Consider the following 25945-nt stretch of genomic DNA (forward strand, 5'->3'; position numbering starts at 1 on the left):
ATCATAATTAAATATATACATATGATGTTTCTACAAGACCAAACTGTTCAAAGCTATATAACATAGCTTATTTTGTGCGTAGGCTCTGATTTTCAGATATCCTGAGCACGTACATTGACTTCAATCAGAGTTGAGTGTACTGAGCCATTCTTAAAACCTGTCCTGTAGAGCCCAGTTCTGCAATCCTTATATTGAGTAATGCTGACTCATGAGGTAATCCCTTTAAGTTCAATGCAATGATTCCTCTCAATAAAGTATTTCTCAGTACAAGTGGGGATTGCACAATTGGACCCCTAGAACTTTAAAGAGAGCAAGATCTCATAAGGTTTTTCGTAATTATTTATAATTTAGTGCCCTGTATTCAAATGTGTGTGTGTATATATTTTAAATTTCAGTTAATATGTGGCAGTGATTGATCTTCAAAGTGAGTCTCCTGAAGGTTTGTATTACAGCATGCACAAGTTTGTAAAACTTGTTTCTAGAAGACTTGGAAGGAAAATAATGCAGCTAAGTGCTTAATTCCCTGTGGATTGCTAGCTGTTAAGGCAAATTTCTTGCTTTGCTTGACCATGACATTTAACATTATTACTGAAAAAATTATTTTAAACAGATTATTAATCTTTTTCTGTTCTATCTTTAAACCCATGTGCATAAAATACAAGAGCTAAGCATGTTTTGTTCCTAACAAATGGAGGAAGCCTGCTTTGCATGATATTTGACATTCAATCCTAAAATCCCACAGAAAGTAAGCGAGATTTCAGGGAGGCAGAGGGTTTAAATATGTTATATGATATCTTTCACCTGAAGCAGATGCAAGAGATGCTTTGAGGGCCTGATCCAAAGCCCACTGAAGTAAATGGTTGATGTCAGTGGGATTTGGATCAGGGTCTGAAAAAATCGTTCCCAGTATATTCCATAGCGTTTTATTCCATGAAAAATCTACTAGGGAATTTTTTCCCTGTAAGCAAGGAAAAAAGGAGCCTTGTAGATCTCCCAGTTGTTGTCCCCTTGCTTTAAATATCCCAGATCTTTACTTGGAGTTTTGGGTCACAGTGACCATTCTCCCAACTGGAGAGGTCTCAACAGGATTCTTGCACTCCAAACTGCTTCTTTCCAAACATTCTCTAAATGGTAATAACAGACTGAATCCCTCCATCGTGCCATATAGAAAAACACAGCTAGCTGTTGGTGAGACAAACAACTCCAGTTCTCACAGAGAGGGTTTCTTTGAACACTCAACTGTTTGGCACAGTACACCTATCAAAATGTTTTGCAATTATTGCTTATGCCAACAAATAAGTGCGTTTTCTCAGCCTGTACAGAGAGTGCTAAATCAAATCCAGGAGTCTTGGATGGGTCTCATCAGAGATAACTTGGTAATGGAACAAATTGCAATGCTCCATTTGTGGGATTCAGGTCACTGTGGCATGTGAACTGCACAGGAGAAAAAAATAGGATTGTGTCCAATCTTACTTGTTTACTGTGTATGAAGAAGCCCTGAGAGGTTTTGTTGTTGTTTTTAAACAGGGTGGCTTTTTATCTTAGAAATATCAGGAATGTCAGGCCTTTTGTTCCCTGTTTAATACGAGGACCCATTCGAGGTTTCAGATGTGCATTGTGAGCTTTCTTGTCCCTTAATTGAAGGGATGGAGCTGTTGAATCTTTAACGTTTTTTCTTCCAACAATTTACAGGGCATTTGAAGTTAAACATGGTGGCTGTTAAAACCAAGTAAAAAACCAGAGCTTTAAACTTTCTGCATAAAAATCACTTCTGCTCTCATTTAAGGCCTGATCCAAAGCCCAGGAAAGATGATGGAAAGACCGCCTTTGACTTCAAAGGGCTTTGGATCAAGCCATGAATTGGGTTTCATTGCTGTTATCTGTGATGTTTTCTTACTCCTACTAGTTCTCCACTCATTCCATAAATTCTTCTAATTAAAACAGGTAGACAGGTCCTGAGTTTCAGACTGTTTAGAACTGTTTGTTTTTTGTTTACCTTTATTAACACCTAATTAATGCAAATGCACTGTGAAGAGTTTGCAGAAAAGACCTGTTTGTTAAACACCCTTCAGAAGGCATACAATTCAGTTTCTGTGAGTCCTCCAAGAAAAAGTCTGGAAAACAAGTCTGGACTCTTGATATATTTAAGGTACAAAACAAACAATAAAAATAAATAAATGAATTAAAACTCATGTCAGGCCTTTTTATTCAATATAAAAAACACAAAAGATCAGAAATTGTTTTTTATCCTTTAATATCCACTTCTAAAACTTACCTTTTAAGCTTGTTTTTCAGGATGTAATGGCTAGATTTGGTATCTCTTGATTCATGTCATCCCCTAGCATACATTAAATGGCTGATGTCACACCCTACCTTTGAGGAATAAGGCCATTTGAGAGGGGTCAGGTAAGTCCCTTCGCTTACAATATTGCATAGTTTTGTGAAGTTTGCTTTTAATTTCCTTATTTGATAGCTGACTGGCTACAAATGGGGATATTCAAATGGTACGGACCTGTGCATTATTGTTCAGACAATGGGATTTACCTCACCCCTACAAAACAATTTCGTTCCCTAGTAGGGCTCCATGGTGAGTGTTACCCCGAAGGCAGAGTGCATGCTGAGTTACGTGGAGCAGGGGCAATGATCCAAAGTCAGTCTCAACTTTGGGGACCTAGAAACAGAAAACAAGTAAGGAAAATGTAACTCTGAGAACCAGTGAACACAAACCTACAATGGCCTAGTGCACCGTACTGTAGAAGGTGTAATACTGGCTGTAGTATAATGTGCTGAGTGGCTATGTGGGCATCTCTGTTTTACTCTAACTCCATTCCCCCAACCCTTGGATAGGTCCCCTGTGCTTTGGTCAGTCACAGCCTGATCCAAAGCCTGTTGAAGTCAATGGAAAGACTCCCACTGCTTTCAATGACCTTCTTCTGGTTTTTGATGACAGTAGTAAATTTCACTGTATAGAATATATGATATAATTCCTGTGAAGTATTTCTCAACTGCTTTTTACCTACAGTTTCATTTGTGAGATTCTTCATGTATAGCTACTAGGAGAGTTGAAAGGAAATGAGTCTGTCTTACTGGATTTTAGATGAAATAATAGCCACGTAGTTCTTAAGCAGTTTTCTTTCAGCTTGAGAGTGCGGAAGTAGAATTTATGAAAGGCACAATTGTATTGAATTTTAAGGGCAAATGTGCTATCTCTAGGAGTATTAAGCCAAAGACATTTAAGTACTATGATCACAAGTATAAGTTAAGTCTTTTGTTCCCTGTTGATTATCTGGTAGTGAATGTTTGAATGTAGTTGGAATGTTTGCAAACTTAGGCAGTATTGTTAAAAGCCCACATCAATCCTAAACCCCCGTGTCTTTTAGATTTTTATTGGCAGTGCTTTGCTGAATACCTTAACTGAGGTTTGTACAACTTCTATAGTGTTCCTATGTTTTTCCCACCATTGTTCTATTTTACAACACAATTTACAATATACAGAAAAAAAGCATTTCCTTTCTAGATTGTCAGTATGTTGCTGAGAGGTAGTTTATTTTTAACTCAGAATTAGAAGTAACCAAATGTAACAGATTTTAGTCAAAGAATAGTAGAAGTCTTATTAACTTTGTAACTGCCAAAGCAATATCTGATTAAGATGTCTTTGAAGCTGCTCCATTATGAACCTGCCCTTTCACCAAGCTAACAAAAAAGTGACATGGTCATTTTTGGACTCTTTTTTTGTTCAGCATCCAGCTTGTAATAAAATACATACATTATATGTTTAACATACCAGAAATGGGACGTAAAAGACAAGATCAGGAGGATTAAAAAGGCTATTACAGTGCACAGCTTGTTCAGTGCCCCTAAACACTATCCCTCAAAGCTTTCTAGCAAAGGTTTTGTTATTTATTGCTACTGTCTGAGGAAGCCTATAATGTGATGAATGAAAGGTGATGAACAATTTAGATAAATGGTAGGATATCGTCTACCCGAAGAAGTGCTTCTATAAAACTATTCTTCTCCTTTGCACATTCTGTAAAATTCTAGCAAATTTTGCTGAAGTTCTAGCAAAACTGATACAACAGTATATTTTTTTCTTATAGATTGTCCCAAGGAGCGCTCCATTAGAAGGCGGAACAACACTTACAGTGTGTGGCTGGGACTTTGGATTCAGCAAAAATAATAGATTCGACTTAAAAAATACAACAGTTCTTATAGGAGGAATGCCTTGTACTCTGGAAGTAAGAGTTAGCAACAAAAACAAGTAAGATACTTAAAATGTCCTGCATAATAAATCCCTTAGAGTCTTCACTTGCTGGATTCAGAGTAGCAGCTGTGTTAGTCTGTATCCACAAAAAGAAAAGGAGTACTTGTGGCACCTTAGACACTAACAAATTTATTTGAGCATAAGCATTCGTAAACTACAGCTCACTTCATAGGATGCATGTAGTGGAAAATACAGTGGGGAGATTTTATATACACAGAGATCATGAAACAATTGGTGTTACCATACACACTGTAACAAGAGTGATCAGGTAAGGTGAGCTATTACCAGCAGGAGAGCGGGGGCAAGTGGGGACTTTTTGTAGCGACAATCAAAGTAGGCCATTTCCAGCAGTTGACAAGAACGTATGAGGAATGGGGGGGAAGGAATAAACATGGGGAAATAGTTTTACTTTCTGTAATGACACATCCACTCTCAGTCTTTATTCAAGCCTAAGTTAATTGTATCCAGTTTGCAAATTAATTCCAATTCAGCAGTCTCTCATTGGAGTCTGTTTTTGAAGTTTTTTTGTTGAAGAATTTCCACTTTTAGGTCTGTAATCGAGTGACCAAAGAGATTGAAGTGTTCTCCAACTGGTTTTTGAATATTATAATTCTTGATTTCACATTTGGGGATAATGTATACCTTCAAATCAGCGGCACTGCTATGGGTACCCGCATGGCCCCACAGTATGCCAACATTTTTATGGCTGACTTAGAACATCGCTTCCTCAGCTCTCGTCCCCTAATGCCCCTACTCTACTTGCACTACATTGATGACATCTTCATCATCTGGACCCATGGAAAAGAAGCCCTTGAGGAATTCCACCGTGATTTCAACAATTTCCATCCCACCATCAACGTCAGCCTGGACCAGTCCACACAAGAGATCCACTTCCTGGACACTACGGTGCTAATAAGCGATGGTCACATAAACACAACCCTATACTGGAAACCTACTGACCGCTATGCTTATCTACATGCCTCCAACTTTCATCCAGACCACACCACACGATCCATTGTCTATAGCCAACCGCTACGATACAACCGCATTTGCTCCAACCCCTCAGACAGAGACAAACACCTAAAAGATTTCTATCAAGCATTCCTACAACTACAATACCCACCTGCTGAAGTGAAGAAACAGATTGACAGAGCCAGAAGAGTACCCAGAAGTTACCTACTACAGGACAGGCCCAACAAAAAAAATAACGGAATGCCACTAGCCATCACCTTCAGCCCCCAACTAAAACCTCTCCAACGCATCATCAAGGATCTACAACCTATCCTGAAGGACGACCCATCATTCTGACAGATCTTGGGAGACAGCCCAGTCCTTGCTTACAGACAGCTCCCCAGACTGAAGCAAATACTCACCAGCAACCACACACCACACAACAAAAACACTAACCCAGGAACCTATCCTTGCAATAAAGTCCGTTGCCAACTCTGTCCACATATCTATTCAGGGGACACCATCACAGGGCCTAATCACATCAGCCACACTATCAGAGGCTCGTTCACCTGCTCGTCTACCAATGTGATATATGCCATCATGTGCCAGCAATGCCCCTCTGCCATGTACATTGGCCAAACTGGACAGTCTCTCCGTAAAAGAATAAATGAACACAAATCAGACATCAAGAATTATAACATTCAAAAACTAGTTGGAGAACACTTCAATCTCTCTGGTCACTCGATCACAGACCTAAGAGTGGCTATACTTCAACAAAAAAGCTTCAAAAACAGACTCCAACGAGAGACTGCTGAATGGGAATTAATTTGCAAGCTGGATACAATTAATTTAGGCTTGAATAAAGACTGGGAGTGGATGTGTCATTACACAAAGTAAAACTATTTCCCCATGTTTATTCCCCCCTCCCACACACACACACTGTTCCTCACACGTTCTTGTCAACTGCTGGAAATGGCCCATCTTGATTATCACTACAAAACGTTCCCCCCTCTTCTGCTCTCCTGCTGATAATAGCTCACCTTACCTGATCACTCTTGTTACAGTGTGTATGGTAACACCCTTTGTTTCATGTTCTCTGTGTACATAAAATCTCCCCACTGTATTTTCCACTACATAGAATCATAGAATATCAGGGTTGGAAGGGACCCCAGAAGGTCATCTAGTCCAACCCCCTGCTCAAAGCAGGACCAAGTCCCAGTTAAATCATCCTAGCCAGGGCTTTGTCAAGCCTGACCTTAAAAACCTCTAAGGAAGGAGATTCTACCACCTCCCTAGGTAACGCATTCCAGTGTTTCACCACCCTCTTAGTGAAAAAGTTTTTCCTAATATCCAATCTAAACCTCCCCCATTGCAACTTGAGACCATTACTCCTCGTTCTGTCATCTGCTACCATTGAGAACAGTCTAGAGCCATCCTCTTTGAAACCCCCTTTCAGGTAGTTGAAAGCAGCTATCAAATCCCCCCTCATTCTTCTCTTCTGCAGACTAAACAATCCCAGCTCTCTCAGCCTCTCCTCGTAAGTCATGTGCTCTAGACCCCTAATCATTTTTGTTGCCCTTCGCTGTACTCTTTCCAATTTATCCACATCCTTCTTGTAGTGTGGGGCCCAAAACTGGACACAGTACTCCAGATGAGGCCTCACCAGTGTCGAATAGAGGGGAACGATCACGTCCCTCGATCTGCTCGCTATGCCCCTACTTATACATCCCAAAATGCCATTGGCCTTCTTGGCAACAAGGGCACACTGCTGACTCATATCCAGCTTCTCGTCCACTGTCACCCCTAGGTCCTTTTCCGCAGAACTGCTGCCGAGCCATTCGGTCCCTAGTCTGTAGCGGTGCATTGGATTCTTCCATCCTAAGTGCAGGACCCTGCACTTATCCTTATTGAACCTCATTAGATTTCTTTTGGCCCAATCTTCCAATTTGTCTAGGTCCTTCTGTATCCTATCCCTCCCCTCCAGCGTATCTACCACTCCTCCCAGTTTAGTATCATCCGCAAATTTGCTGAGAGTGCAATCCACACCATCCTCCAGATCATTTATGAAGATATTGAACAAAACGGGCCCCAGGACCGACCCCTGGGGCACTCCACTTGACACCGGCTGCCAACTAGACATGGAGCCATTGATCACTACCCGTTGAGCCCGACAATCTAGCCAGCTTTCTACCCACCTTATAGTGCATTCATCCAGCCCATACTTTCTTAACTTGCTGACAAGAATGCTGTGGGAGACCGTGTCAAAAGCTTTGCTAAAGTCAAGAAACAATACATCCACTGCTTTCCCTTCATCCACAGAACCAGTAATCTCATCATAAAAGGCGATTAGATTAGTCAGGCATGACCTTCCCTTGGTGAATCCATGCTGACTGTTCCTGATCACTTTCCTCTCCTCTAAGTGCTTCAGGATTGATTCTTTGAGGACCTGCTCCATGATTTTTCCAGGGACTGAGGTGAGGCTGACCGGCCTGTAGTTCCCAGGATCCTCCTTCTTCCCTTTTTTAAAGATGGGCACTACATTAGCCTTTTTCCAGTCATCCGGGACTTCCCCCGTTCGCCACGAGTTTTCAAAGATAATGGCCAAGGGCTCTGCAATCACAGCCGCCAATTCCCTCAGCACTCTCGGATGCAATTCGTCCGGCCCCATGGACTTGTGCACGTCCAGCTTTTCTAAATAGTCCCTAACCACCTCTATCTCTACAGAGGGCTGGCCATCTCTTCCCCGTTTTGTGATGCCCAGCACAGCAGTCTGGGAGCTGACCTTGTTAGTGAAAACAGAGGCAAAAAAAGCATTGAGTACATTAGCTTTTTCCACATCCTCTGTCACTAGCTTGCCTCCCTCATTCAGTAAGGGGCCCACACTTTCCTTGGCTTTCTTCTTGTTGCCAACATACCTGAAGAAACCCTTCTTGTTACTCTTGACATCTCTTGCTAGCTGCAGCTCCAGGTGCGATTTGGCCCTCCTGATATCTTTCCTACATGCCCGAGCAATATTTTTATACTCTTCCCTGGTCATATGTCCAACCTTCCACTTCTTGTAAGCTTCTTTTTTATGTTTAAGATCCGCTAAGATTTCACCATTAAGCCAAGCTGGTCGCCTGCCATATTTACTATTCTTTCGACTCATCGGGATGGTTTGTCCCTGTAACCTCAACAGGGATTCCTTGAAATACAGCCAGCTCTCCTGGACTCCCTTCCCTTTCATGTTAGTCCCCCAGGGGATCCTGGCCATCTGTTCCCTGAGGGAGTCAAAGTCTGCTTTCCTGAAGTCCAGGGTCCGTATCCTGCTGCTTACCTTTCTTCCCTGCGTCAGGATCCTGAACTCAACCAACTCATGGTCACTGCCTCCCAGATTCCCATCCACTTTTGCTTCCCCCACTAATTCTACCCGGTTTGTGAGCAGCAGGTCAAGAAAAGCGCTCCCCCTAGTTGGCTCCCCTAGCACTTGCACCAGGAAATTGTCCCCTACGCTTTCCAAAAACTTCCTGGATTGTCTATGCACCGCTGTATTGCTCTCCCAGCAGATATCAGGCATCCGAGGAAGTGAGCTGTGGCTTACGAAAGCTTATGCTCAAATAAATTTGTTAGTTTCTAAGGTGCCACAAGTACTCCTTTTCTACTTGCTGGATTGTAGCTCTCCAACAGCATTTGGCTTCCTCCAGTTCTCAGGTTTCAGACCCATAGAATAGTATAGAAACAGCATTAGTCTTGGGCAACAACCTCCTCAGAAAAGGGGAATCCATTGAGGATCTCCATGTTGGAGGTCTGATATCCTAGCTAAGGCTGATAGTTCTTTCAGTAGTTTTTACTGCGATTGACCATGAGGTGTGCTGCCACATCTGTGGGACCTGGCAAAGATGAAAGGGTCTTAGGAAAGTTCTGCTTGTTTCTGTTAATGAGATCCAAGAAGGTGGTAATGAATAACTGCTCTTCATAACTAAGATACCTTAGTCAAGGTCCCATAGGGCTCGGTTTTGCCATCTCTCCCTTTCAAATTTGAGAAGCTGCTGGGGAGATGAAGAGGGGATACATGCATTGTTGTCATCAAGTCTGATGACTCTTTGTACATCTCCTCTGCCTCAGACACTAACAAAACTGTTTCCGTATTTTCCTGATGTCTGGCAGAGACACCAGGATGAAAGTCTTAAGCTCACTGTGGACAAGACAGAGACATTGGTTACCATCTTGAGGAACTGGCAAATTCTATGAATATTCTCTTTCAGCTGATGACATCTGCCTATATATTGATAAAGCAACCTGCTGTCTCAGGGTCTTGCTAGATACATCACTACCCATCTAGTTCCAGATAGAAAATGCCATGTATAGCCACTGTTGCTATCTTAAGCTGCGCAAAGATGTGCTCTTTCTTTTCTAATAGAGATGTCACTGCTATGCCATGATAACTCTCCTGAATAGTTTAACATGGCAAATAAAACAATTTAAGGAAAAGAAATTGACCATATATATATATAAAAAAAATTTATTGATGCATATTGCCATCACATTCTAATTCATTTTTTCAGTAAAGTTTAAATTTAAAAAAGAAGCTAATAGTTGTACATTTTTGCTGCCTGACAAAATTCAGATGTAAAGGGAAATTTTTAAAACAAAGTAACTATTTACATGTGTAAGATACATTGGCTTTCTGTCACATGCTCAGTGTTTAAAGAAATATAATATTCGATATATCAACATAATTTTCCCTGGCTCTATACAAACACTATAGTAATGTGAAGTTTAGTGTGATACTAAAGAACTACAGTTCATTAGATTATTTCTAAAGTATCCATCACTGAGATGGATTTATGATTTTTGTTTAGTATAGATGTTATATTATTATGAGTTCATGTGACTCCATTTTCATATGAAATAGTCAATCCAGAAAAAAAAATAAAAACCATCTTGTTTTTTATTTTTCAAAGGCTAGAATGCACTGTTGCTGCTGCAAAGAACCCCAGTTTTAATAATACCAGCAGTGTTTCAAGTGGACATGGCACATCTCCCTTCAACACATTTTCCTATGTGGTAAGCACTCTGATTAAAATTGTAGTGCCAAAATTAATTTAATTATTCATTAAAACAGGAGATTAGATGGAGCATGGATCTGACCCAGCACAGCAATTCCTATGTTCCTATTTGTGTCATTGTAGCCTCATTAAAGTGCTAAGAATATTATGATTGTATCTTCTAAAATCCTTTTTTAAAGATATTGAAGCACAATTTAACAAGGCCATTTACTATTTTTACCCCTACAGAATCCAGTAATAACAAGTATCTCTCCCACCTATGGCCCCAAGTCTGGTGGAACATTATTAACATTATCAGGGAAATACTTAAAGAGTGGAAAATCCAGAGAGATTTATGTTGGTGAGAAACCATGCACCTTAAAAAGGTATTATATTCACAAGAGTGTGTTTGCTTTGTATTCTGAACTGGGTTTGTTTAAATGTTTTGGACAACAAAGTAAATGAATCCATCCCTTAATGCTATGTAGAAGTGGCACTGTAGTATATGTGCAGAGTATTTGAATGTGCTAGTTTTCCGTTCTGGTGTAGTCCCTTTGCCCTACAGGTCAGGAGAAGATTTCATCTTTTCTGTAGTGCGTACATTTCACTACAGCCTGAGAGGAAGTAAAAAGGTGATGACAAGTTGTGATGATAGCTCCTGACTGGCTAAGAATTGAACACATCCTATTATTTTTGTCTGCCCCTCCCCCACGCCAACCCATTTGTTCTTCTGGTCCATCTGTTATATCTTGTCTTTAAGACCATTGAGGTTTTTTATGTATGTTTGTACAGCATCTAACACAGTGGGGCCCTGACCTGCTTGAGGCCTCTAGGCCTCCCCCTGCACCAAGTCTCAGTTAACCCGGGTTCTGAGACTGGCTGCTGCAGGTATTGTTTTGCTGTGTAGACGTATCCTAAAAATCCTCCGTATAATCATTAAATAATAATAATAGCTATAGGTTTTGGGCTGAGAAATGTCATGAAGTTCTGGTTATTTTGCCATCTACAATAATAATATTTGTATTATTGTAGTGCTTAGCTCCAATCATGGACCAGGACCCTGTTATGCTGGGTGCTGTACAAACACTGATGTTGCATTTATTGTTGCATATGTTGTGCCCATTCCTATCCTTGGTTAAATGGGTGTGATGCATACTTAAGGTAATGGAAGTTGTATCCATTTTCTTTGGGGCAGAATTGGTCTAAATATTGAGTTTTTCCACATGGTTATGGAGAGACCTAATGGCAAAAACTCACACTTGTGGGACACATGAGAGAGCAATGGTCTATGTGTTAGTGTAGAGGACCCAGAGTCAGGAGGAGTGTATTTCATTCCTGGCTCTGACACTGATTTAATGTACGTTCTTGACCAAGTCGTTTGAATTCTCTGAAACTCCATTTCCCAGTCTGTAAAATGGAGATACTTACCTTGCAGAGAAGCAATTTGATCTAAGGTGCAAAGGTATTGTATCATATATGTTTTTTTAAAATTACGAGAATTGCTCATGCAAAATAAAGGCATTTTGCAAATGTGACTGCAGGAAGTCTGAAAAACACTTCAAAATAATGAAAATATTGTTGCCCATTAACAGCCTATTTCAGTTTGTTAAGGCAATGAGTTTGATTCTCCTCACACTCATACTTGTTTTACACTAGTGTAATTCCACTGATTTTGGTTAAGTTACTCCTGAGTTTCACTAGTGAAAGTGATGAGCCTTACATCCACTGATCTCTCAAACTACCTGAATACATAAAGGCACAAGTTGACTCTCACCTCCTCCCCAAGACAAACTGAGATAGCCTCTACTGCAGCCAAATTGCCATCATGGGATTACAATATGGTCTTTTGTCCTTGTTTTTTTTTAGTATTGACCTTTGTTCATTCTTCCTTCACCTTTTGAAAGGCCTTGTGACCTGTGCTGGGTGACAAACAATTATCTTAGGCCACTTCCACATGTACAGTATTAGGTGACTTTCAAAGCCTACTCAGTAAAAGCCCTTTGTCTCATTATTAAAGGCTATGGGCCAAATCCTCAACTGATGTAAATCAGGATAGATCCATCAGCATTAGTGGTGCTACAGCAATTTACTACAGCTAAAGATCTGGCCTTGTGTGGCCATATATATGCAACGTAGTTGGAATAGGCTTAAAATGCTGACATTCTCCAAGACCAAAATCCCAGTTTAACTTCACATAGCCTGTTTTTGAAGGGCCAAGGTCATTATAGAGATATTGTACAATGTCAGTCTTTTTTCATCAGAGCAGGACTGGGATGACAAGGACAAAGACATTTGAAAGATAGCTTAGCATAAATGGCATTATTGTCTCATCCTCATCTCATGTTTACTTTTGAGGCCCTGATCTTGCAATGTGAATTGCTTGTTTGGACCCCAGTAGCAATTTGTGCTAGTGGATCCTCCTGCAAAATCAGGGCCCAATTTAGGAGTGTGTTTTAAACAGATTATGTGTTTTGTGATTATTACAAGACAAATTCCCCTCTTCTGTAATTTCCTTTCAGTGAATCTGATAGCACCATAGTGTGTTACACACCTGCACAAAGAATTCCATCAGAATATCCTGTTAAAATGAAGATTGATTTAGCTACTCGAGAAGCTAAGGTTCATTTTACGTATAAGGAAGACCCTTTTGTTTTTAAAATTCATCCAGCTAAATCTTTTCTTAGGTGAGTAAAAGTATCTCAAGTCAGCAGTGTGAAAAGGACAGACTCTTTTAAGCTATGCTTTGAAAGCAATGTGTAAAATACACTAGCAAATACTTAGGACTTTTTTCTATCTTCCTTTAAATGTACATTTTCTTTTTTTGTTCTGGTGTATCAGAAATTAAATGCAATTATTCAGTTTTGTAAATTCTTCTTCTTTTTTTTCTTTTGTTCCTGTTTGTGTGGTTTTTTTATTGTGAGTGTGAAAGAAACTTACTTCCCAGAAATAAATATCACTACTATAAGCTATATTTCAGCTTGTATTTCCTATTCCATTTGTATGTCTTTAATTTTGTTTCCATGCTGTAATTTGATCTAAAATATATTTGATTATATGGATTTTTCTAGAAAATACAATGGTAATGATTCATTTTTAATTTTTACCAGTGGTGGGAGCACAATCACAGTTCATGGAATCAACTTGAATTCAGTGTGTCTTCCTCAGATGGTGATCACTGTACCTAAGCTAGGAAAGAACTTCACTGTGGTGAGTCATCCTCCTGGGTGATAAAATATCATCTCATCATCGTAACCTGAATGACTTTGTTCTCTTTGGTCAGCCTGGCTTGTTTGTACCTTGTACCTTGGGGGCTTGATCCTGCCCCCATTGGAGTCAACAGAAGTGTCAGAGGGGAATTGGTCCTTGTGAGTAGAACTGGGCCCAGTGCCCCAGTGTCAGAGCAGGTAAGCCCAATCCAGCCAATTCAAGGGGGCTAGGCTAGAAGTGGGCCTATAAAGGGCTGGCAGAGGGCAGGAAATGAGAGAGGGAACAGAATGGGTGGGACTGGCTGTATCTGGGTCCCTGGAGCAATGGGGGTCAGGTGCTCAGGGAAGCAGCCCTGGGACTACTGCCCCAGGAAGGAAATAGAGGGGACTCAAATTGGGAAGCTGCCAGGAGAAGGAGGACCAGAGACCAGTGGAACCTGAAGCTAGGGGGAAAGGAGTGAGTTAAGACTGTTTTCTATTATGGTACTTGGTTGGGGTCAGAAAATGAGCCTTCCAAAAGGAGACTGGGTATAATAGTGAGTCTTTGGAAGCTTGGGAGAAGCCCCTCCTTGTTACAGGGAGGTTTTCCATTGACACCATTGGGAACAGGATCAGACCCGGATTTCATTATCTGCATAATTCTGATTGATTCTGCTACATGCAACAAAGCTCATGATAATTTGAAAACTAGATTTTTAAAATCTATTTAGCACTAATAATAATAATATCGTATAAAGGATGCTATAGAGGAGTTTTGCAATTTGAGAGCAATAAAATAGTGCAAAGTAAATAATTAAAGAAATTTTAGGGACAGATTATGCTCCAATTGAAGCCAACTGCCAGACTGCCTTTGACTTTAATGGTATGGGACTGGACCTGTGCTTGAGACATGAGTGATGATTCAACCCAAATTAAATTGCAAGTTACATTGCAAAGCGCAGTTCAAAAAAAGAAACATAAAGATAAGCACAAATAAGAAATCACATCACACTTTTTTTTTACATTTTAAATTAAATCATTGAAGAAGAATAAAACATTGGAGCCTGTTGCTATGCTCCCTGGGTTTTTGTGCTTCTGTGCCAGCCTACCTCCTGTTGAGTTTCACTACCAGTCATTCCTCCACCAGTCTCTGCCCCAGATTTATTCCTGAAGGCAGGTTCCGCTTTGCAAAGGGAGAAGTGCGGGGGAAAGAGAGTTAATATTGACAGGCTCAGCACTCAGATCCTGCAAGGGTTGGGTGGTGCAACGTGGGCTTGGCTGCTGCCCTTAATCATGAGGAACACCCACAGAGGAGCAACCATAGTGTCAAGAGAAGGAGAAGATATTACTCTTCCTTCCATTTCCCTCAGCTAGGATCCAGAGCATCCAAGTGCCCTGCATGTATATGACATAGGGCCACATCTCCATGATGGGCAATATGTGTGCACAGAAGTTGACTTCCCCAGTGGGAGCTGCTGGAGGTACTGGGTAGCCTGAAGCTTTAGGGAACACAGCAATTAGCCAGCTTTGGAGAGAGTTTGCTCTGCTCTGCCTGTTCTCCTCGGCCCTTTGAAGAAGTCAGTGTTTGAGCTGGTCAAAAAAAATTAGCGGAATAGTTTTCCATCAGAAGATGCAGTTTTCTCAAAATCAAAATGTTTCATAACAAAATTTCTGACAGGAATCATTTAGGTTTTCTCATTTCTTTATGTCAGAATATTTCATTTCAATAACATGAAAGAGTTTCATTTCAACTTTATCATTTTGATTTTTTTCACTTAGACTTTCCTATATTCAAGTGTTAATTTTAATATTATATATATTGTATTTACTGTTTTATATTAAATATTATAACACGTTGACATTATCAAAACAACATTTCCCCTTATTGTAATAAAATGATTCTGCATTATTGAAAAGAAACATTTTGATGTTTCCAAATTGAATTTTTTCTGCATTTCTGTTCTATGATGTTGAAATTTTGACTTCCTTCCAAGTCAGATGGAAATCAGATTTTGAGAAGTTGGAATTTCCTTCCGAGCGGAAATTCCATTTTCTGACCAGCACTAGTTAGTTTCAAGAATAGCATTAGCTCTGCAGAGGCCTTGAATTCCCTGATGAAGAACTCTCATACACCCCATCCCAGGCTAAGTATAGAAGGAGGAGAGAAACTCCTTCTTTCTTGTGCGGTTATATAAAGGCTTTGTATAATCTGGCCTTACCATCTGGAAACAAATTTTGATCTCATGTGCCTGCCTGCAAAATGAAGTCCCTCTAACCTCTGCTGTAAGTCTTGTTAATGGATCTCTTCTGTCCCCTAAGCATTTGAGGTCAATATTTTCTCTTTGAAAGCCTGTACTTTGCATTGATTCCCTAATAGCAAACAAGTGGTCATTTGGGAATCTTTTACTGTAGAGGTATGGCTCATCCCCATCCATTGATTTGGACAGTATATTCATACTCTTAACTTCTTCTATAAAGGAATGTCCCAGGGTGTCTGAGGTGCAAAATTAGGAATACTTAGATTTTTAGACAAAACCTCCTCTACCTCCACAGCCTGTAAAATAATAGTCAGTTGTCACATCTATGATCCAATTTGGATTTGTTCTGCTATCAGACCAGGTATTTTGTGGCTTTGGCATTGTAACAGCATAAGATCATCTCTTTTCTCATTATTATTTTTTCATTTCAAGCATTTACAAAACTGGGTCCACAATATTTAGCCCCTTCCATTGGATGGCCTTGAGAACCTTTTAATTGCTCCCCTGTGATGCTGCTCTCTCTCGCCTATTCCCAGTCACTTCCCATGAGATTAAAGGAATAGTATAAAAGCTTTCTCAGATTTGGGATATCCTGAATCTATCCCTGTTTGTAGTACCCATCAAACCCTAAAGCCTGGGATCATGTGATTCTAGGGTAGCTTTATGAGATAATGTTGGAGGTAACTTTGCTGGTTTATTCTATTCCATGGAAATCACAGAAGCTCATCATTTCCTCTCTTGAAGAACTTTCTGCCTGCCCCTAACAGATATTGAGGGTCAGATTATCTAGCTGGATTACCTCAGTCATACACAGCAGCTGTAAGCCTGCCACAAATGCCCAGCAGAGAATTCCCTTGTTGGAGGGGAACTCCCTGCAGATGTTCATGGGCCTTGCATCTCTCCTGGTATATGGACTGTGCAGGAGGGGTAAAAGGGAGGAGTGCTGAAGATACACCAATCCTCCAGTGATGTAGAGTCCATTAAAGACCCTAAGCCAGTGGTAGAACTGGTAGCAGCTGAAATTTCTATTGAGGCCAGGTCTGGCCTTCAGAATCAGGAACCCAAAATCAGGTGAGTCTGTAGCTCTGTCTACTATTTGGCACAGAGATCTGACAGCTTGGAGTTTGTACTATCTGGAACAGACACTCTTTTTCTGTGTTTTCATCCAATAAGATGACTAGAAGAGAAATAGGGGCAGATGCCACTGAATCATTAATACCCACTTGTGCAGCAGCCTAAACAGCAGCATCTGTCCTTGCAAAGGCTAGTGCATTCTGTGACAGATCTTCATGATCAACAGACCAAGTAAGGTTACCTCGGACATTCTCACCAAGAGAGAAAATCATGTTGAGATGGGAGACTATACTCCCCAAGCTGGCCATTGAATTCCTATCCCTACCTCTCATTTTGTTGTCTACCAGATTACTGAGAAATCACCCTTTGGACTCTGAGATACAGATATCTAGGGGAGCAGAGACAATATAAAAGTCTCCCAAATTGCTGTAGATCTCATCCATCTTTCATTCATCATTGGAAAACTCCAAAATTTTAGACTCCATGTCAAACGTGAAGTTCTCCTCTCTGCCCCTTCTGACAGTTTCAAATCACATTTGACCCATGTTATCTGGGTCAGCTGCTGGGTGACCCCTTAAATCTGGAGTAATATTTCTGCTCTTTATCCGGTTGAAAAAAATCAAACTGTGGATTGAAGTTTAGATTCTGTAAATCAAGCTTTCATTAATTGCCTCAAGAGTCACATTTTATGAAGGCAAAAGTACATATCTTTAAGTGGTGAGTCAAATACATTAAGCAAAGGGTCATTATTCTCTGCTGGGTAAACTTATTTGTTATATGCTTATGAAACACTCCACATTTTTGGCATCTTTTCTTCCTCATTTTCTTCTGTTGCAGATTATAGTCATAAGCAGAACACAGGTTCAGCTTTTAAAGTAAATGTATTTTAAAACCTAATTAAATAAAAGTTAAAGGTGCTGCCTGATAGGCAGTATCTTAATTGAGTAGGCAATTGATTGAATTATAATTCTTTCCTTATAGATTCTCAATCCAATATTTCTTGAAAACTAAACCATCATATTTTTCAATTGCTAAAACCAATTTCAAGGTAAAAATGTCATGTCAAATCACATAACAAAAAGGGCATTGCAAATAAGATTTATCTTGACCTTACCAATCAGTCACATTGCATCACCTCTAAAGAGTATTATTAGATTTTTATCATTCTCTGAGAGCATCCCCTTCAGAGACCAGCCTGATAAAGTAGATGGCTTCAGAACCAATTCTAACAGATAGCCACAAACAAAGTTATGAATACCACTGCTATTGATTTAAAAGACATCACTACTGTACAGTAGATAAGATGTGTAATGAATTCACATTAATCAAATAAGTATAACGATTACCTAAGACGTATTTGGTAGTTTAAACATATGTATTTTAGTGATGACTTACTGACCAGCACAATGCTGTAGGAATCTTTAAAAAGGATAGTCATAAATAAGGAAAAAATAGCTTGATTCTATATTTTCATCATACATTTGTTATTAACACATTGACTCAAATTATCTTCTAGGTCCATTAGACACAGTAAAACTTGAACTACAGTACATGGCCCATCACTCAGCATTCAGAAGTAAACATACCAGAGCACATCCTCAGCTGGAGTAAATTGCTATGACGATTTACATCAGCTCAGGATTTGACCCCACCTTGTTTAATAGTTATTTTTAACAATTCATTTATAGTAGGCTAGTCAGTTTAATATATTAGGGTGTGTTAGACCTGAGTTAAAAAGAGAATCCTACAACAATGTTCCATTGGGCCAAAGAAACTTGGTTATGTTGCAGGAGATAAGTGAGCTGGACTTGTTGGGGATCAGACAGAGATGGTAACCACCGGAACTATTTACCAAGGGTCATGGTGGATTCTTCATCACTGACAATTTTTAAATCAAGATAGGAAGTTTTTCTAAAAGATCTGCTCTATGAATTCTTCTACAGCCTGTGTTATACAGGAGGTCAGACTAGATGATCACGATGGTCCCTTCTGGCCTTGGAATCTATGAATTATTAACTCTCTGTATGCTCCTAGCCAGCTGAATTTGAAAAGACATTACAGGGAGGAAGGCACCTGTATGTAGTTACGTCCAGGGTGTTGACTTTTGGGCCTGTTCCTGCTCCCATTGAAGTCGATGAGAGTTTTGCAGGTCCTTCAGTTAGAGCTTGACATGGCAAGGTGAAAAGCCCACACCTAAATATCTGAAGGGAGGCCCACAAGAGCAACGAGAGAGAGAGAAGCACCCATTTAGAATATGTTCCTGTTACATGTGTTCACATTAATCTTCTGCATCCCAGATTGTCTTAACAGTAAGAAAAGCTATCTCCTTTCTCCCTACAGCATGCACACAAATTTAATTTTGAAATTCTGCTCTGCCTTAGACTGATCCATAAACCAGAAAGAAGGAGGTCTGAGCAGGATTTAAAACTCAGATCTCCGTGCACAGGAAAATGGTCAATATAGCAACACTGGGACCAACACTTGTCAAAAAATAAGGGGAATTTAAAATGTATCCTGTTAAATTCTGAGCTGCTCTCATTGAGACATTTCTGCCACCTGTTGGTTTTTCAGAAGGACACCAGGATAGTTCTTTAAAAAAAATCAAAGAAACCTGTAACTACTAAAGAAACTGGGGCACTTCACTGCAGAACTGAAGTTCAATAAGTGTTATACTGTTGGTTAAAATACAGTTTTCATGCCAACAGCAGTAGATCACCTTTTGACCAGGGAGCCAAGTAACAAATGCAACTGAAATATAGAAAAGAACATAGTTTAGTTGTACTATAAAATTATGGTGCCTGATTCTGCACCTTCTGTTGCACCCCAGAGATCACACTGGTGTCAACAGGAATGTGTAGGTATATCTGAAGGCAGAGTATGGTCCATAAAACCAAATAGCTCTTAGTTACATGGGTGCAATTCCCATTATCTTCAGTGAGAGCTGCAACCATTTAACTGAGAACAGAACTAGGCCCATAGTCCGTAGCTAAGTAAAACTTGTAGTACAGATTTAAAACTCCAGTGTTCCTTTCCAGATTCTTGAAAAAATGTTGGCAGAGCTAAGATTTCACACTGTTAGGTATGAAAACATGAATTACTGTGATGATAAGAAAAAGTGCTGATCTAGAGACAGATAATTTAATCCCACTTTTTAAGCTAATGTGAATAAATAGCTTTAACCATTATTATACTAATTTGATACAGAGCTAAATTGTACTACATTAACTTGGTATGAAAGAAACAAATGGAAATTAATTTCAAGGCAACATTCAGACTGGATTTTATAATGAGAACCAATATAACTAAAAAGGAGTATTTTGGCTCTATTTATGTATACAGAGTTATTCAACAGTAATATTGGTTTTCTAAGGATTTGGGTGAGGGGGTTAGAGTACAGAACACTAGGGGCAGCTGTAGGGTGACCAGATAGCAAGTGTGAAAACTTGGAGTATGGGGGTAATAGGCACCTATGTAAGACAAAGCCCTGAATAACGGGACTTTCCCTGTAAAATCAGGACATCTGGTCACCCTAGCTGGTAGAGCTAAGAACCATCATTAATGTCCCAACTGTCAGCCATGCTACAGACAAGTATAGTCTCTAAGAAGTGGCTGCTGTGCTGGAGGGTGCAGTGCACTTGCTTACCTTTGGGGGACTTCTTGCGGAGCTGAAGTAACCCCATCTGCATATGAGCTGCAGGCAGCAGAGGGAATGGACTCAAAGTAGAAAATACAGGCTTCTGTAGGACTGACTCATATTAGAGCCTCAGGGACAGTCACTATGCCCCCTAGATATGTTTACTGTAGATATAGGCCTTCCTTGCTTCCTCTGCCTCTTGACTAGGCCAAGCAAAAATGGGGGGCTCTGAACTGAGGGGGTGCTATGTGAAACAGTAGAGTTGCCAGGAGTCCAGTTTTTGACCAGAATGTCTGGTCGAAAAGGAAAACTGGCAAGATCCGGTCAGCACATCTGACCAGACACTAAAAGTTTGGTTACCTGCAGTAACTGGCTTTTGCTACTGTAGGGTGGAGTGGGAAGAGCAGCAGCTGCTGCTGGAGCATGGTGAAGTGGCTTTGCTTAGCAGGTGCTGCTTTTCCCACCCCCCAGCCTGATGGAGAGTACTGGCTGTCTCCCAGTCTGGGCTCCAAAGTAGGTACCAGCGCCATCGAGGGGGGTAACCTGTCTGCCCCCCACCCCTCTGTGCCCCGATTTCCCCAGCCCCTTGCTCCGGGGATTCCTCTGCCCTGCTGTGCCCCAATTTCCCCAGCCCCTCGCTCCAGGGACTGAGCCCCCCACCCTGCTGTGCCCTGATTTCCCCACCCAAGCCCCTCGCTCTGGGGACTGATGCCTGCCGTGCCCTGTTGTGCCCTGATTGGGCAGGTGGGCAGGCTCTGCATCAGCTCCTCCCAGCCTGGCTCTGCAGGTGGCAGGTGAGTCCCAGGGGATCGGGGCGGGGAGGGGTTCAGTTTTCAGGGATTAGAAAGTTGGCAACCCTATGGGATGGAGGGGATTTTCTGATAGGGGGTTATTTTGAGTCATGATCAGATGGGAGGGGTTTTGTGTGCATAGCCGGGCATTGCCCAGGATGAGGGTTTAGGGGAAGGAGAAGATTTCTAAGAAGTGAGTTCGGTTGCTGGGAGGGAATTGAGGGGGAAGATTTGGCAGAGCTGAGGTGGGAGAATGGAAGGAATAGGGGTTGGGAATGAGGGAACTGGTGAATGAAGGTGAATGTAGATGAGCCAGTGGTATACAGTAGGGAGCAAGAAGGCAAGAGTACAAGCAGTCCCGTGGAGACAAATACTCCTTTCTCTGTGCCCTGTCCTGTACTGTAATGTGCCCTATGTTTTCATTCTGAAATGAGGAGGATGCAAAGTGGGGGAAGAGAGGGCTCCTTTCTTTCTATTTTCCAATCAACCTCCTTCACCCTCCACCAAACCCCTCCTTGTGACATCCACCACCAGTGTCCTCGTTTGAAAATCTGGTTAACATATCAGAGGAAGCGCCACCTATTTTGGCAGCAACGACTACTGCAAAATACGAAGTATTTTGTTAAGGTGAATATTGAAATAAATATTAAGTGCTGTGCTTTTGGTATTCATGTATTTCCTACCCTTGGCTTAGCTGACTCCTGTTTACACCCAATTGAGGTGCACAGTAGAGGAATGGAGATGAAGAGAGATATTGGTGGGGGTGGAAAATGAGATTTCAGAATTTGTTTTCATCCCTCATTGGAAAGAAATTGCGACCTTTCAAAAAATATTTGAGAGAAAGACCCACCCCAGAATAGCCACTAAGTCAATAGTTAGGGCACTCACCCAGATCCAGGTTCAAGTCTGCTCTGAACCTGTGAGCTATCATGAGGTGGGAGCTCTCTCTTTCTGACTAGAAAATTCCATCCTAGACCTGAGAAACCTTCCCAATGAATCAACGTGTTGCCATGAAAAAAGCTTTTGTCAAAATATTCCTGACCATCTCCAGTGGCAGCTCTATCATCCTCTCTAATCACTTTTTTTAAAGGTATAACCAAAGACACAACCCTTCAAAAGCTCATCCTGGGATCAGTTTGTCTCAGCTGTTGCCAGGAAATACAGGTTGAAATGGATCCTGTAGCATACAACACACGGGCAGACTTCAGTGGTGCTCTGCATGGGCACATTAGTCCACTTGAGCATTGTATGTTGCAGGACTGGAGCCTTAACTATATAATTTTAAAAGAAAATTAATAATAATAATAAAAGAGAATTTTTGGCACAGGTTCTCATAGCATTTTTGGCAGCCATGTTCTGCTCACTTCATGTCACTTTGGCAGTATAAAGCACTCCAGCAGATCTCCACATGGGAGGCCCTCTGACCAAGACTGGTTATTTTGGGTTTTGGCTGAGTTGGGTCACTGGAGCAGTAACAAAGCAGCCAGAACATAATATACTGATGATCCTTGGCTTTGAGATTTACTTTCCATTAATTATCTGCAAAATATTCACCTAAAATGTGCACACTGATGCTAGGAAATATGTTTGCTAATATACTTCCTCAGAAGTGTGTAAATGCCGTCAAAGTGAAGTTTTTGCACTGATCACTCAGATCTAAGAAAAATGCTGCATAAGATGCATGATAGTTTTACTTTGATTTTTTTATAGCAAGATACCTACTGCTCTGCAGCTTTTATAAACTTTATTTGAAAAGAGTTGGCAATTGAATATATTTTAATGTAAGTATTTGCCTGATATTTGAAAATGTTTATGCACCTCCAGTATATTAATGCATCTCTCTATTCTGTACCCCTTTCTTATTACAGATATGTAACCATCGTTCTAATACAGAGATAATCTGTTGCACAACTCCTTCACTGAAATCCTTTAATCTGCAACTACCTTTTGCAACAAAAGTATTTTTCATTTTTGATGGAGTCACCAACCAATACTTCGATTTTGATTATGTGAATAATCCTGTATTTAAACCTTTTGAAAAGCCAGTGGTGATCTCAAGGGGCAATCATAATATACTGGAAATTAAGGTAAGAAATGTGTAATGGTCTTTTAAATCGTTGGCTTTGATCTACTAGACTTTATGCAGATAAACTGAAACACTATTCAATAAACAATATTCTGTAATAATATTGCAGCTTACACCAGCAAATAGGTACTAAAACACAAACTAGCTGTCATAACACTTATGTGTAGTGGGGGCTAATGTTTAATGAAGGCTTGGAGAAAAGATCTAAAGGATCTCTGCAGAAAAATGTTCAGCAGGAAATATCTTGAGAGCATTGTTCTCTCCTTGTACCACATTCTTCTGAAGTCCCAGTTGTCATGAACTATAAAGAGCTGATTTCACAGATATGCCAGGGGAACACTTGGCACACCGGCTGGGAATGCAAAGGTGACTTTCCTGGTCCTCAAAGGAGCCAGGGGCTAATTCAGCCCCAGTGCAAGTTAGAGCAGTCTCAGGACTGTTCTAAATTGCACCAGCTTCTAACAGCCTATTACAAGATGTTATACCAGAATGGATAATCCAGAGCACAGCATGCTCCAGCAATATCTCCTTCGCACCATGAGCTCAGGAACACTTGGGGAATCTTCAGCTGCACACTTAAGAATTAGCAGGAGTAAAGATCTAGCTCAGAATTTGAAATGGTTGGTCTGTAGACTCATCTATTCCTCCTCTATGGTTTTGTGTCCTTTCCTCTGGAGGAAAATGGAACTGCCTTAGCAGCACTGGCATTCTAGATCTTGGATGCAGGAATTACTGGGTGAAATTCTATGGCCTGTGTGATGCAGGAGGTCTAACAAGATGATCTCAATGGTCCCTTATGGCCTTAAAATGTATGAATTTATGAAGGGTGCAAACTTGATAATGAGTGCATGTTCTGAATAACCAGGCTGTGTGCACTGAGGAATGGCATTCTTAGTCCCAACCCAGCATATAGGGTTAATGCAGGGGGTGGGTGTACTAGCAGACACAGCCCAGGCTGTGTGCTTGGAACTAGCGCTGGGCAAAGAAAGGTAATTCCACTGTGCAGAGGATTTCGATAGAGCAAAATCTGGTTTCATTCTGATTCAGAATGAAAACCAAAAATTTCAAAATTCTCCACAAAAGGGAAGTTGGTCTGACCTGTGAGGCAGCCCACCTGCCAGACTGTCCTGGAGCCATGAACCCCTGGAAGACCTGGGGTCCCTGACTCCGCAACAGTCCAGCAAGTAGGCTGCCAAGGAATCAGGTGAGCAAGCTGCCAGGAAATCAGGCAGGGTTCTGTCAGACCTATGCCTGGGTTCCATTGGAACTTCAACAAAATTCAACCATGTCCACAAAACATTTCAATTTTGACTAACCAGCAAATTCTGACAAAAGAGCATTTCATTGCCATTTTCCCAACCAGCCTCACCTGGAACCCCTGCTCACACCATCCTCTCTCCTTCAGCTGGAGAGACTCTCTACAGCATTCAGCTGTGCAGCGTACAGAGAGAGCATGGAATCTCTCTCTCTACCCAGCTTCTTCATGCAGTGGCAACATAGCATTGCCATTGCACTCCAGGTCTTGCACACTCACTGCGTGGGAGACAGGCTGCTCCTGTAGGTGAAGATTTGGGATTTGGTGCTTCCCCATTCACTCCATGCTTTGTTTTGCCCACCTAGCTTAGTCCCCACAACTATATTTACCATCCTCCAAGAGGTGTCCTGTTTCTGCTTCGTTGGAAGCAGTCATGATGGTTGAGGAGTTTGGTTTAGGACTGGCTTATTGGAGAGTGACCGCAATGACAGTTCAGCTCTGTTGGTTTACCTTGTCATGGTGCCCTAGGCAGCTGCCTTCTGAAGTCCAATGCCCGGATGATTTCCTGGCAACCAACTAGAGAATGATGTTAGTCGAAGCTGGTCTCCTAGAATAAAGCATGAGCAGGAGGCAATTTAACATCTTCCTCCAAATAAAATTAGTTATAGTGGGATGCTTCCATCTAAACACTGAGGCGACTTTAGAATTTATGTTCAGGAGCCAAAAGATCATTATAAGCCGTACTGGCAACACTTTCCCCTCGCCCCTGACATACAGATAAAATCACACACACGTAAGTTTACATGCCTCATGGTCTTATTTGAGCAATAATTAAGCAACCACAGCATGAAATTAAATGGCAGCTTGCTTCAGTGAGCAAACTGTTCTACCAAACCAAAGTTCTTTTATCTTTTTCTTAATTAGTTTTAGAAGTGGGGAGAGCTTTTATCACGAGTTTTTCAGTCGGACTAATCTAGTGTGACACATTTAGCTTTCAACAAATGACTGGATACTGACTGAAAGGTTCTCTCTGGTTTCCCTTGATGAACACAAGATGTTTTATAGAAAATATTGCTCAGAAAAACTATATTTATTCAATTGCTTTATCTAGGACTTTGTCCAGCTAGGCATTGTATTCCTGGAGTGCCAGATGTTTTTTGTCTTCAGTGGAAGGCTTCCAAAACTCCATATTACACTCTTTGTCAAGGTCCCTCATCACAGCCATCTTCCTTTGCCAGGTATATGACTCTCTTTGAAGTCTATCAGTGCTACTCGTAGGCTGGTCAGAGGGGTCATGGTCGAGTGACATGAGGCACTCTCTTGGTCAGTTCCCACCCAATGAGCTGAGCACACTGCTTCTGAAATGCTCCCATCTCCTGCCAACTTGCAAAGCACACAAGTTAGGATAAATCTTATTGTCTGT

At 41.0% G+C, this 25945-nt stretch overlaps 1 protein-coding gene across 3 annotated transcripts in view; it reads left to right on the forward strand.

The window, feature by feature from the left end:
• MET (MET proto-oncogene, receptor tyrosine kinase) overlaps nt 1-25945 on the forward strand; it is a 127896-nt gene that overhangs the window by 71925 nt on the left and 30026 nt on the right. For all 3 annotated transcript variants that reach the window (XR_006275284.1, XM_038384468.2, XM_038384498.2), the window contains exons 6-11: nt 4098-4258; nt 10156-10258; nt 10489-10625; nt 12759-12923; nt 13347-13446; nt 23050-23268. Coding sequence is in view for 2 of the 3 variants with exons in the window: in XM_038384468.2 (XP_038240396.1) it covers nt 4098-4258; nt 10156-10258; nt 10489-10625; nt 12759-12923; nt 13347-13446; nt 23050-23268 (885 nt within the window). In the remaining variant the exon portion in view is untranslated. The remainder of the gene's footprint in view (nt 1-4097; nt 4259-10155; nt 10259-10488; nt 10626-12758; nt 12924-13346; nt 13447-23049; nt 23269-25945) is intronic.

Source organism: Dermochelys coriacea, chromosome 1 (assembly GCF_009764565.3).
Source record: "Dermochelys coriacea isolate rDerCor1 chromosome 1, rDerCor1.pri.v4, whole genome shotgun sequence".
In the NCBI taxonomy this organism is placed as follows: Eukaryota; Metazoa; Chordata; order Testudines; family Dermochelyidae; genus Dermochelys; species Dermochelys coriacea.